This window comes from Monodelphis domestica, chromosome 3 (genome assembly GCF_027887165.1).
Source record: "Monodelphis domestica isolate mMonDom1 chromosome 3, mMonDom1.pri, whole genome shotgun sequence".
Taxonomy (NCBI): Eukaryota; Metazoa; Chordata; class Mammalia; order Didelphimorphia; family Didelphidae; genus Monodelphis; species Monodelphis domestica.
In genome coordinates this window covers 256091035-256103973 of record NC_077229.1, presented here as the reverse complement: position 1 = coordinate 256103973, position 12939 = coordinate 256091035, and the positions used below count along the sequence as shown (strand labels likewise).

The following is a 12939-nucleotide window of genomic DNA, read 5'->3' as shown; positions in this document are numbered from 1 at the left end:
TACAAAAGGGTTATACGAGAATAATGCAGAGAAGCACTGGGGCATAGGTGATTTCTCCCTGAAGATCCATAAATAAGGACAGGGATTACTTAAGCCATCTCTGCCCAGTGTCAGAAGGAAGATATATTTGATGATTTCTTTTCCTTCTTGGTCTGGTTTCCATAGTTTTGTGAAATGGGATTTATTGCTAGATCTAAATTTTAATCAGACTATTAACCTCATGATCACTTAAGGAAAATAGCTTAGAGGTTGAAGGAATTCTTCTCCATTCTTCCATTCTGATTTTAAACCCCAAACTTTTAATAATAGTAGCTAATGTGTATATTTAGCACTTAAAGATTTGCAAAGCACCTTACATGTATTACCCCCCCAGTTTTAGCCTGTGAAATAGACACTAAGGGTATTATTAGTCCCATTTTACAGATGGAGAAATTGGTTTTAAACGGGTAAAATAACTTACCAACTAGGTTGTACAGCTCATAAGTGCCAAGGGTATAAGATATTAATTATTCAATAATAATAAGCATTCATTAAGTGCCTACAGTGTGCCAGGATCCTATTAAAAAATGAAACAATTTTTGCCCTCAAGGAGCCCGGACATATATTCAGAGAACCCTAATACTAAAAAAAAATACCTAAATCAAATCTGAGTTAATTTGGCAGGCTGCCAATAATAGTACTGAAGCGGGCACTTCCTGATTCCAAACCCAGTGCATTATGATCTAGGGCTTATTAACAGACATATTATGACTCATTCTTAACTATTGGGTGCATATTGCAGGAAAACAGATGGCATCTAATTAAAGCAGAACACAAACTAGTTGAGAAAAAATCCAGTTTGAACCTTGTTTTCATTAATGATGAGGTTTGTCTGTGTGTGTGTATTCCCAGAATTGGAAATAATTCTGTATCTCTTCTCATGATGATTCAGGGTGCGTGTGATTGGAAGCTCTACATTGGCTTTGTGCCACCTAGCCTCTGGTGCGGCAGATGCATATTATCAATTTGGCTTGCATTGCTGGGACTTAGCAGCGGCCACTGTCATAATTAGGGAAGCAGGTGGTATTGTGATAGACACTTCAGGTGAGTAGTGACTGGCCCCTTTGATGTAGGTAGAGTTCCAAGTTGCCCTCCAGAATGGTTGGATCAGTTCCTAATTAGCAGTTCTAAGGCAGAAGAACAGTAAGGGCAAGGCAATGGGAGTTAAGTGACTTGCCCAGAGTCACATAGCTAGGAAGTGTCTGAAGGCAGATTTAAACCCTCAAAGGCAGACTTAAACCCTCAACCTCCCCTCTCTAGGTCTGGCTCTCAAGCCTAGCTGCTTCTGCCTTTCAGGCCCCTCAGCATACCAGCAGACCATATACAATGCAAACAGCAAAGATAAGATATGGTATCAAGATAATGTGTCATGTGTCTTTGCTAGAATCCAGTCTTACTTGCATCCACCAATATCTCTCCCAACCAAGATAAAAATGCTTAAAAAAATGAAAAGACTCCACACTCCCCCCTCCACTGCACAGGGCATGCTGGCTCTTCTCTGCCATCAAAGAGCCATCTCAGCTGACTTCCTCTCCAGGATTCAGCTGCCTGGTCTCTCCCCATGAACTAACAAAATAAGACTGGGAGATCATGACCTCAGGTCACCAGTTAGGATTAGTTTTAGGAAATGGGTAAGCTGTCTTCTCAGGGGCTGGTGGGAGGAAAAGAGAAAAAGGAGGTCTCCATCCTGGATAGGGGGTAATAAATAGGCAAAGGCTGGGGTTGATCCTGACCAACACAGCCACCTTGTTCTTGTACATGGTCATCCCTCTTCCCCCACTCTCCTCCCTCATACTAACTTCTCTAGTTAAAGCTTGAACTTCATAATCGTGAATTTTTGTCTCTCTTGTCCAAAAAAAACTTATCCCAGGTCAGACATTAAGACAAGTGCCTTGAAGGCAGGGATAACTTTAGGGATGTGCTGGAGTAAGATGATTATTGAATTTTCAGTGTGTGTATTTACATCTCAGAAATGAGCAAATAGTATAAGTCAGAGCTTGATTTATTATTTAGGTTTAAGAAAGCAATACAAAGGGATGGCTAAGTGGCTCAGTGGATTAAAAAAAATCAGGTCTGGAGAGGGGAGTCCTGGGTTCAAATTTGGTCCAGTACTTCTCTGCCATGTGACCCTGGGAAAGTCATTTAATCCCAGTTGCTTAGCCCTTACTGCTCTTCTGCTTTGGAAGAGATATTTAGTATTGATTTCAAGGCAGGGAAGATAAAGTTTGAGAAAGAAAGGGAGGGAGGGAATAAGGAAATAAGGAAGGAAGGAAGGAAGGAAGGAAGGAAGGAAGGAAGGAAGGAAGGAAGGAAGGAAGGAAGGAAGGAAGGAAGGAAGGAAGGAAGGAAGGAAGGAAGGAAGGGAGGGAAGGAGGAAGAAAGGGAGGGAAGGAGGAAGGAAGGGAGGAAGGAGGGAGGGTTTGTTCTTCCATTGTTCCAACATGGCTGAGTGACCCGGGAAGCTTCAGGCTCTTTTTTCCCTTCTTCTTTCTTCAGGGGGACCTCTTGATCTCATGTCATGCAGAGTGGTTGCTGCTGGTACCAGGGAAATGGCTATGCTCATAGCTCAGGCAATACAGACTATTAACTATGGACGTGATGACGAGAAGTGACCAAAGGAAGGATGGAAGGAAGTGCTGCTGCTGCTGCTGTGGACAGCCACCAGCCTGCCTTTCTGGAAACATTGTACTTCAAGATGGGTTTCTGGGAGGATAGAAGACCTTTAACAGCTTACTTTCAGTGTCCCATGTTTATTGTTCCTAACTCCCTTCTGGGTGGGACCTGAGGGGTGGTTCAACTTAAGTGTGTGCCCTCCCCCACTTTAATCCACATATCTTTCACCAGGTTGGGTGTTTGCTTTGTCTACTGGTTGGTTTCTTTCTAAAAATACAATCAAGTTTCAAAAGAAGGTCTGAATGTTGGGGGAGGGAGGGAGTAGGGGGAGCTGACACCTAATTCTCCTGTGACATATGCAACAATAATTAAATTTCTATTTTTTTTAATAATGCAGATCTCAGGTAATAAAGCATAGAACTGCAGATAAATCAGTTATGTTTTGTGCCTACAGTTCTCTGTTACATGGTACTTGAGAAGATAATAAAACAAAATAATGGGACTCTCTCTGTGTCACTATGTAAAAAGCATGTTAGGGGTCTCTCAGAAGGGCTGATAAAAATCAACAGACATTCAACAACCCTTCAGAAAGGGTGGTAGAGGGGGAAGCTGGGTAGCTCAGTGGATTGAGAACCAGGCCTAGAGATGGGAAGTCCTGGGTTCAAATTTGGCCTCAGATACTTCCCAGCTGTGTGACCCTGGGCAAGTCACTTAACCCCCATTGCCTAGCCCTTACCACTCTTCTGCCTTGGAACCAATACACAGTATTGATTCCAGACGGAAGGTAAGGGTTTAAAAAAAAAAGAAAGGGTGGTATAGTGGGCGGCTGGGTGGCTCAGTGGAATGGTAGCAGGGCCTGGGGAAGGGATTAGGTTTAAATCTGGCTTCTGTGTAAAAGATTGTAAAATAATAAGATTGCAGAAAACCAGGAGAAACAGATGCAATAAATAGAAGCTTGGAGATCTATCTGTCCATCAAGGAAGAATTCCAGGGAAGAATGGGACCTGGAGAAGTCAGTTAAACAGGAACACAAAACTGCTTTGGGGGACTCTTTCTCCTGGCACTTGAAGGAGGAAGAACTGAGAAGATCTTTTCCTTGTTGATTACTGATTTTTCTCTCTACATTATCAAGAATTTACTCAGAAGAGCCTTAAAACTGTTAGCCACATCCCTCATCTAAGACTATAAATTTATTACTCAATTCAGGATTTACTTAAGCTCAGAAAGTCTTAACCCCTCTCTCCTATCCAATTTCCCTTACCTTTCCCCTTCCTTAAAACAAATCCTTGTTCCAACAACTTTAGAGAGTTATCTATCAGATATGCAGGCAACTTACTCAGTCTGAATCCCAGTTTGACTCCAAGGGAAGAGACTAAGTGAAGTGGGAGGGAGACAGTCTGATTCCACCTTACCTCATTGGTCTGAAGGTTTGCCCAGCAATCTTACATTACCATAATCCATCTAAAGAAACAACCACCTAATAATACTTCAGACACTTCCCAGTTGTGTGGCCTTAGGCAAGTCACTTAACCCTCACTGCCTATCCCTTTCTGCCCTTCTTCCTTGGAACCAATAAACAGTATTGATTATAAGACACAAAGTAAGGGTTTTTAAAAAAAGAGAAAGAAAGGGTTTCATATTAGACTTTTTAATAAAAACTTTTTAAACATTAAATTAATTTAATTAAACATTAAACATATTAAAACTTTTCCTTATATGTGGCATATTAAGATACTCCCCCCCACCCCAGGCCTTTGGGCCTCTTTTTTAAAATCACGTGTAAAGAAATCCCAACTGGAGCAAGGCTTCTTTACCTTTCTTGTGTTTTCAATTGTTTTGGCATTCTGAGGAAGCCTACAGACCTATTCTCTAGTGTTTTTAATTACATAAACTAAAACTCATAGCATAACAAAGGAAACCAGTTATGAAACACAATGATCAAAATATTGTAAACAAAACAAGCCACCTACACAGATCCCAGGTTAAGAACCCCTGGGCTAGAGGATCCCTAAGTGTGATGATAATGGATATTGTTTGACTACTGTGAAAGCTTCCTCCATGGAGAATAAGGCTGGCACTTTAAAATACGACAAATACTATACATAAGGGAGCATTATGTGACTCAAAATTAATCAGTGGAAAATGAATTTAGGGTGAGAGAAGGAATTTGGGGGAGGAAGGGTTGTCACCACAATCCCTTTGGGTCTTAGGGAAAAAAAATTTGGCAAGGTATTAGGAGGGAAAGTAATCTTTAAGAAGGCATATTAAGCCAAATTAGGATATTAAAGCAAATTTTGGCACTGGACCTTGACTTTTGAAATGTAAGAATTATGGAGGTGGGGGGAAGGAGCATCTGGAAGATTACCATACACCTCTTAAACTTTCCCTCGAGGTTCCTTTAAGAATTTCAAATCTTTTGCTTCAGCTTCCAAAATATAAATGGCTTCAGTGCTTGAAGTTTCTCTTATAGTCTGCTAGTAGCTACAGCTTTTAAAAAAAAAAATAGTATTTCCTGCCTCCTCTACCAGGAACCCATAAGAAAGCATTCTTTTTTCTTCTTACCATAAGCACTTCCACTTTCTCTCAATTTTCCTTGTAGCCTTTTACATATCCTTGGAGGTGGACCCAAAAAATTAAAGGCAGATGTATTCTAAGGCCAATCAGCCATTTGGTGCCAAGGTCCAGCTGAGTACAGGGAAAAGGAGAGGGCCAGGGCTCTGTTTGATGCCTCTTTCTACCAGCACACTTACATGACAGACTGACTCCCACAGAGAAGCTGGCCCTGGAAAGCTGGGTTTACACAGGCAAAATGAAGTGTGAAATTGGTGTAATTATCTGGATAATAGCATTATGCAGAACAAAAATGTGTTATTGAATCAATAGAGGAGCTTTTTATTTAACAGATTTCCAATCAATCAATAGGGATTGAGTAGCCTTACTTCAAAACACTGTTCTGTGATCCTGTGGAAGGAACAGGAGTATCACCTGAGATTCAGTCCCTGCCAACAAGGAGCTTAAGATCTAGATCCTCAGAGGGTAAGAGAAAACTTCACTGAAGTCAGAATTTCTAATGTAGAAATAGAGAGGAGGGTCGCTAGGAAGAAATGTTCCTTGGAAGTAGCTAAGTTTCCAAAGCAAGACCTAAAAGTCTTTATTAAGAGATGATGGGAATGATCTGTGGGATGGGATTCTTGACATGTGGATACCATCTATATATAGAGACGAGGAGGGGCAGAAATTATTCCTGAATTTCAGGAGTATTTCTTAACAGGAGAGCCTTCTAGTGTGGGATAAATATTTTTGTAAGTGAATAATCTTATACAACCAAAATCCCAAGACATATACCCAAATAAACAAGTGATAAATCCATATTCATCCATCTGCATTCCTACTCCCAATAATTCTTTCTCTGGAGGTGAATAGTATTCTTTTTCTCTATCACTGCATTGCTGTTAGTAGCTAAGTCCATCACAGTTGATCATTCCACAGTATTGTAGTTACTGTGTACAGTGTTTTCCTGGTACTGATTATTTCCCTTTGCATCTGCTCATGTAGTTCTTTGCAGTTCTTTCTGAAATCATCCTGTTCATCATTCCTTATAGGATAACAGTATTCCATCATCATCATATGCCACACTTGTTCAGCTCATTCCCCAATTGAGGGACATCCCTTTAGTTTTTAATTCTTTGCCATCACAAAAGAGTAGCTATAAATATTTTGGTACAAGCAAGTTCTTTCCCATTTGAAAAAAAAAAACAACAACCTGGGATACAGACCTAGTAGTGGTATTACTGGATCAAAGGATATGCATTGTTTTCTAGGGCTTTGGGCATAATCCCAGATTGCCCTCCAGAATTGGACCTTCATGTTTTTGACACTGTTAACCACTACTACCTCCTGCCTTTCCTTAGCTCCCATGATACTACACTGGCTTGGTTCTCTTCTCACCTAATTGTTCCTTTTCTATCTCCTAGTAGCAGCAAAAGCTGGACTGGCTCTGGGAATCCTCTCAAACCATTCTACCTCTACAACCTCTCTCACATTTATCCTCTTCTCCAATCATTCAGTGAACATCTTAGTTCAGGCACTCTCACTAGTCTCACCTGGACTAGTAATCCTAGCCTCCTAATCCTTCTAATTCCAATCTCTTCCCCTTTCTAATTCAGACTTCACTTACTAGCAGAAATATTCTTCCTAAAGCACAGGGATGTCCGGATTGCTGGACTCTTCAAAAGCCTTCCTTAGCTCCCAAATGCCTCTAGGATATTACACAAACTCTTCAGGTTAACACAATTTGCGCTATGCCCTTCCCCCTACTTAAAAATTTTCAGTGGGTTCCTATTGCTTCTAGGATCGAATGCAGACTTCTCAGCTTGGCATTTAAGGTCTTCCAGCATGTAGCTTTCAAGTCTTTTCTCAAATACTTGACACTGTTTTCCATAGAAACTGGACTACTGTCTGTTGCCTGAACATGGGGGTGACTCGGTGGCCCAGTGCATAGAGTTCCAGGACTAGAATCAGAAAGACTCCTCTTCTGGAGGTCAAATCTGGCCTCAGACATTTACTAGCTGTGTGACCCTGTTTGCCTCAGTGTCCTCATCTGTAAAATGAGCTGGAGAAGAAAATGGCAAACCACTCCAGTATCTTTGCCAAGAAAACTCCAAATGGGGTCACAAAGAGTTGGACACAATTAATCACCAAAACCTGAATAGAGCATCTCCCACTAGTCCTTCCTCTGCCCACGTATCTTTATCATCTCCTCTGGAAATCTATTTTCTGTTGAGGTTCAGCTCAGGTGCCACATTCTCTATAGAGCTTTCCCCAATCCTCCTTACCTACCCATCTCTCTCTTCAAATTATCTTGTGTAAAGATTAAAATTTTGGGGAAACTGAGGCAGGTAGAAATTAGTTTCTCTCAAGCAGTATTATATTTTTAGAGGTTTATTTAAGATAAGGAATTTAGGAAAATACAAGTAAGGAAGGCATGTGCTAGGCCCAGAGAGCCTGTTCACGACCACTCACATCTTGCCTGCTAGGTGGAGAGAAGCGGAAGTAGGGAAGAGGGCCCAGTAGCTTTTACAGCCAGGTTAAATAGAAATTTTAACCTCGTCCAGGTGGAAATCTCAGTGAGATTAGAGGGCATTCTGGGAGCTAGCAAGGACTCCTGGGAAATGGAGTCCGGAGTTCAAATCTCCATTTTTACACTTGCATCTAAGGATCTATTTATGTATTGTATAAGTATTATAAAGTTTCCTTTGTCTTGATATCCGCAACTCCTATAAATGCTTGTTTGATTAAATTGATTTCAATCTCTGAATCAATGGAAAGAAGGAATGCCCCTTTGAATATAATGACAATAGCTAGATTTAGATATAGATATGTATGTGTATATTTATAATACAGCAGGCCTCATTTTATGTAAACTCCATAGTACCAATTCAGGTATAGGCCATAGGAAAAAAAAATAAAGGCAGAAAAATCTATAAAATAAAAATGTTGGGGGAAGCTAGGTGCTTAATGGATTGAGAGCCAGGCCTAGAGATGGGAGGTCCTGGGTTCAAATTTGACTTACAACACCTCCTAGCTATGTGACCCTGGGCAAGTCACTTAACCCCCACTGCCTAGCCTTGGAGCCAATAAACAGTATTAATTCTAAGACAGAAGGTAATGGATTTTTAAAAAATAAATAAAAAACAATTAATAAATGTTTAATTATGTGTTAAATTTGTGCCATTTTCCCAAGCGGTATGAAGTCTCATAGTAGTAGTTCACCCAATTCTACTTATTCTCACTGAAAAACATTCATGTGAGTCATTCCATGACTTTGCACCAAACACTGGCTCCCACATCAATCTTTGTCTCTTGTAACAAGTGTCCCCACAGAGCACTGCTTCTCTTTGGTTTGTCAGCACTATTTAGTTATTAATAATAGCCCCAAAGTACTAGAGGAGTGATGCTAGGAGCTCTGATAAGCCCAAGAAAAGTCATAATGTGCCTAGCTATGTTCAGTTAAGAAATGCTTGTTAAATAACGAGTTTCACTATTATGCCTGATTCTCAATTTAGACAAAGGATCTTGGAACTATTGGTGGCATAAAATGAGGTCCTGCTGTATATGAGAGCAAGTATTTATATAGCACTTTAAGGCTTGCAAGCACTTTACCAATACTATATCATTTGATCCATATAATAATCCTAAGAGGTAGATGTTATTATTAACCCCAATTTATAGATTTACCAACTGAAGTAGTCAGAGGTTAAGTGACTTATCCAGGATCCTATAGCTAATAAGTAACTGGTGTAGGATTTGAACTCAGTTCTTTCCTGACTCCACTCTACCCACTGTATGTACCACCTAGAGCAGTGGTGGCAAACCTTTTAGAGACAGAGTGCCCAAACTGCAACCCTCAAGCTGCATGTGAGCCACCACCTTCCCCTAAGTAGGGGATGGAAAAAGCATTCCCATTGGGCTGCTGGGCAGAGGGCTGGTGATGTCCTTATGCATGGTGGAGAGGAGTGTAAAAATGGACTCGAATCCAGGACTTCAATCCCCAGAAGTCCTTGCTCCACTTCCCCAAAATGCTTTGTAATTTCACTGAATTCTCGCCTGGGTTGAGAGCAAAATCATTATTTAAAGGGTATCCGCGCTCTTCTCTTCCTGTCTCCACCGGCAAACAGACACATCTCATGATGTAAGTGAAATTGAATTGAGCCTTTCAGCCCACCTGGCACGTGCCTTTCTTACTTGTATTTTTCTTAAATTCTCAACCTTTAATAAGCCTCTAAAAAATATAATACTCCTTGCAGACAGAAACTAATTTCTACCTGCCTCAGTTCCCCTAAATTTTAATCTTTACAGTAGGAAGGGAGCAGCCCCCATTGCCATGCCTGCCATAGGTTCAACACAGACCTAGAGCCATCTGAATTTAGTGAAATATGTTAATAATTCTATAATATCATCTAAATAGCTCTGGCCCCTGCCTTTCATGAAGGCAAGGACCCCAACTTAGGGCCCAAGAAGAGTTGTGAACTTGAACTTAGGATTTGGGGATTCTTCTCTCTTGGAGAGAGAGAGAGAGAGAGGGAGAGAGAGAGAGAGAGAGAGAGAGAGAGAGAGAGAGAGAGAGAGAGAGAGAGAGAGAGAGAGAGAGAGAGAGAGAAAGAGAGAGAGAGAGAGAGTGTCTGTTTTAACCCTTACCTTCCTCCTTAGAATCACTACTGTATATTGGTTCTAAGGCTGAAGAGCAGTAAGGGAGTTAAGTGACTTGCCACAAGGTCACACAGCTAGAACCTGTCTGAATCCAGATTTGAACTCATGACCTCCCATCTCTGGGCCTGGCTCTCCATCCACTGAGCCACCCAGCTGCCCCCATCTTGGATCATAATATTTGTCATTTACTTTGTTATTTAATTTTTTTGTTTTCTTTTGTTTTTGTTATTTATTCTAAGTACTTTTTATTTACATGTAACATATTAGAGATGGGCTTGTTCTATATAGTGGTCAGTTTAGACCTTAAAATGTATGGTCCCTGGGGACAGGTGGTTTCAGTGGATTGAGAACCAAACCTAGAGATGGGAAGTTCTCAGACACGCCCTAGCGGCATGACTCTGAGCGAGTCACTTAACCCCCATGGCCTTCTCCTTACCACTCTTCTGCCTTAGATTCTAATGTGGAAAGGAAGGTTATTTAAAAAAAAAAAAAGCATGGTTCCTTGCCAGATTCTCCTTGGTAAATTCATTTTTGTTCCCCAGAAAGAGACTGGTAGAGCCAGGAAGGTGGGAATGGGGAGCTCGCAGGACAGGAAATTTCTCCAGTAGGCTGGTAAGGCAGAACTGACTCAGTACAGAGTCAGCTGCTGGAGGCAGCTTTAAACAGGAACAATACTCACCAAAGGATGCTATGCAACTTGAAGGCAGGAGCGAAGGGTTTCTCTGGGGAAGGTGGGGGATGTTCTAGACTGATTGTGTAGATGCGAGCCACAGCGCACCAGGGAGTCCGTTAGTCATAGCATCTTTGCCCAGCTGCTGCATCGGAGTTACTGCTCAGGCTTAGGCAGAGCTGGACCCAATTGTGCCATTCCGGAAGAACTCCGAGGATTACCCGACATACCCAGCTCTGCTCCGCCCCCAATGATCCTGGAGCCGAGTTCAGCACCCACTTCAAATGAGGTCATTCCGCTGCCACTCACAGCACTGAGACAACTAACAAGACCACCCTGTACCTGAGTTGGAGAGAGGCTCTTTGGGGGAAGGGCCTGCTGAAGCCATGTGGGAGTGGGGGAGGGGGAGGGAGCATTCAATGTGGCCTGATAATGCCCACGGTCATCCCAATGGGCCCCACCTGCCCCGTAGGGGGAACATTAGTCACACCTTGTGCTGGCTGAAGGGGTGGAGGGAAGGGAAGGTGTTTAAATAAACTAGGAAACACCCTACTCAAAAGGTGCTTCAAAGGGTTAGAAAATGACTAATAAACCTATGACTGTTTCTTCTTTGATTCTTCCCTCCATGCCAATAAATGGAGGCTCACATCATAAATATTAAAATCTTTTTAAATTTAAATTTTAAACTTTAAAAAAACCTTACAGCATTGGTTCCAAGGCAGAAGAGCAGTAAGAGCTAGGCAATTAAGGTTAAGTGACTTGTCCAGCCTTTATGGAGTGGCAAAATAACCCAAACTCTGCTCCTAAAAAGGACACATTCAAGTCTCTTCAAGCCACCGGCACAGCGTGAGATCAGGAAGATGCAAGACCGATGGTGGGAAAAAAAGGCAGAAGAAATCCAGCGCTTTGCTGATACGAAAAACTACAAACAATTTTTCAGTGCCCTCAAGACTGTCTATGGGCCATTAAAACCCACCACCACTCCCTTGCTATCCTCTGACGGTGACACTCTCATAAAAGATAAAAAAGGCATCAGCAACAGGTGGAAAGAACACTTCAGTCAGCTTCTCAACCGACCCTCTTCAGTCGACCAAAGCGCCCTTGACCAGATCCCCCAAAACCACACCATTGAACAACTTGATGTCCCTCCTTCAATAAAGGAAGTCCAAAAAGCCATTAAACAAATGAGTGCAGGCAAGGCACCCAGTAAAGACGGGATCCCAACCGAGGTGTCCAAGGCCTTAAATGGAAAGGCGCTTCAGGCATTCCAAATAGTGCTGACCAGCATATGGGAAGAGGAAGACATGCCCCCAGAACTCAGAGATGCCTCCATCGTAGCCCTATACAAGAACAAAGGTGCACGAGCAGCCTGTGACAACTACAGAGGAATCTCACTACTCTCCACTGCTGGAAAGATCCTCGCTCGTGTTATACTCAACAGACTCCTGTCATCTGTTTCAGAGCAGAACCTGCCTGAATCACAATGTGGCTTCCGACCAGATTGCAGCACCATCGACATGGTCTTCATGGTGAGGCAAATGCAGGAAAAATGCCTTGAGCAGAACCTGAGTCTCTACATTGTCTTCATAGACCTGACAAAGGCGTTCGACGCAGTGAACAAGGACACATTGTAGGTGATCCTCAGCAAGCTCGGTTGCCCAGCAAAATTCGTCAAACTGATCCAGCTCTTTCATTTCGACATGACAGGGGAAGTCCTATCTAGTGGAGAGACTTCCGATCACTTCAACATCTCCAATGGCGTGAAACAAGGCTGCGTCCTTGCTCCGGTGCTATTCAACCTATCCTTCACCCAAATATTACGACATGCTGTGATGGATCTAGACCTGGGCGTCTACATCAAATACCGACTGGATGGCTCACTATTCGACCTTCGTTGCCTGACTGCAAAAACAAAGACAACAGAGAGACTCATCCTGGAAGCTCTCTTTGCAGATGACTGTGCTCTCATGGCCCACCAAGAAAATCATCTCCAAACCATTGTGGACAGGTTCTCTACTGCAACAAAACTGTTTGGCCTGACTATCAGCCTCAGCAAAACAGAGGTGCTGTTCCAACCCGCACCAGGGAGGCCAACGAACCAGCCGTGCATTACAATCGACGGCACGCAGCTTTCTAACATCAACACTTTCAAGTACCTGGGCAGCACCATCGCCAACGACGGGTCCCTAGACCATGAGATCAATGCCAGGATCCAAAAGGCCAGGCAGGCACTCGGGCGGCTGCGCTGCAAAGTCCTCCAACACAGAGGTGTAAGCACTGCGACGAAGCTCAAAGTGTACAACGCAGTGGTCCTCAGCTCGCTCCTGTACGGTTGTGAGACATGGACACTGTACTGGAAGCACATGAAACAGCTGGAGCAATTCCACCAACGGTCCCTCTGGTCAATC

At 42.6% G+C, this 12939-nt stretch overlaps 1 protein-coding gene across 2 annotated transcripts in view; it reads left to right on the top strand.

Annotated features, from left to right (window-relative positions):
• IMPA2 (inositol monophosphatase 2) overlaps nt 1-3154 on the top strand; it is a 78337-nt gene extending 75183 nt beyond the window's left edge. For both annotated transcript variants that reach the window (XM_056823630.1, XM_056823631.1), the window contains exons 7-8: nt 932-1083; nt 2536-3154. In XM_056823630.1, the coding sequence (XP_056679608.1) occupies nt 932-1083; nt 2536-2651 (268 nt within the window). In that variant the 3' untranslated portion in view covers nt 2652-3154. The remainder of the gene's footprint in view (nt 1-931; nt 1084-2535) is intronic.
• Nucleotides 3155-12939: the final 9785 nt, after the last annotated feature.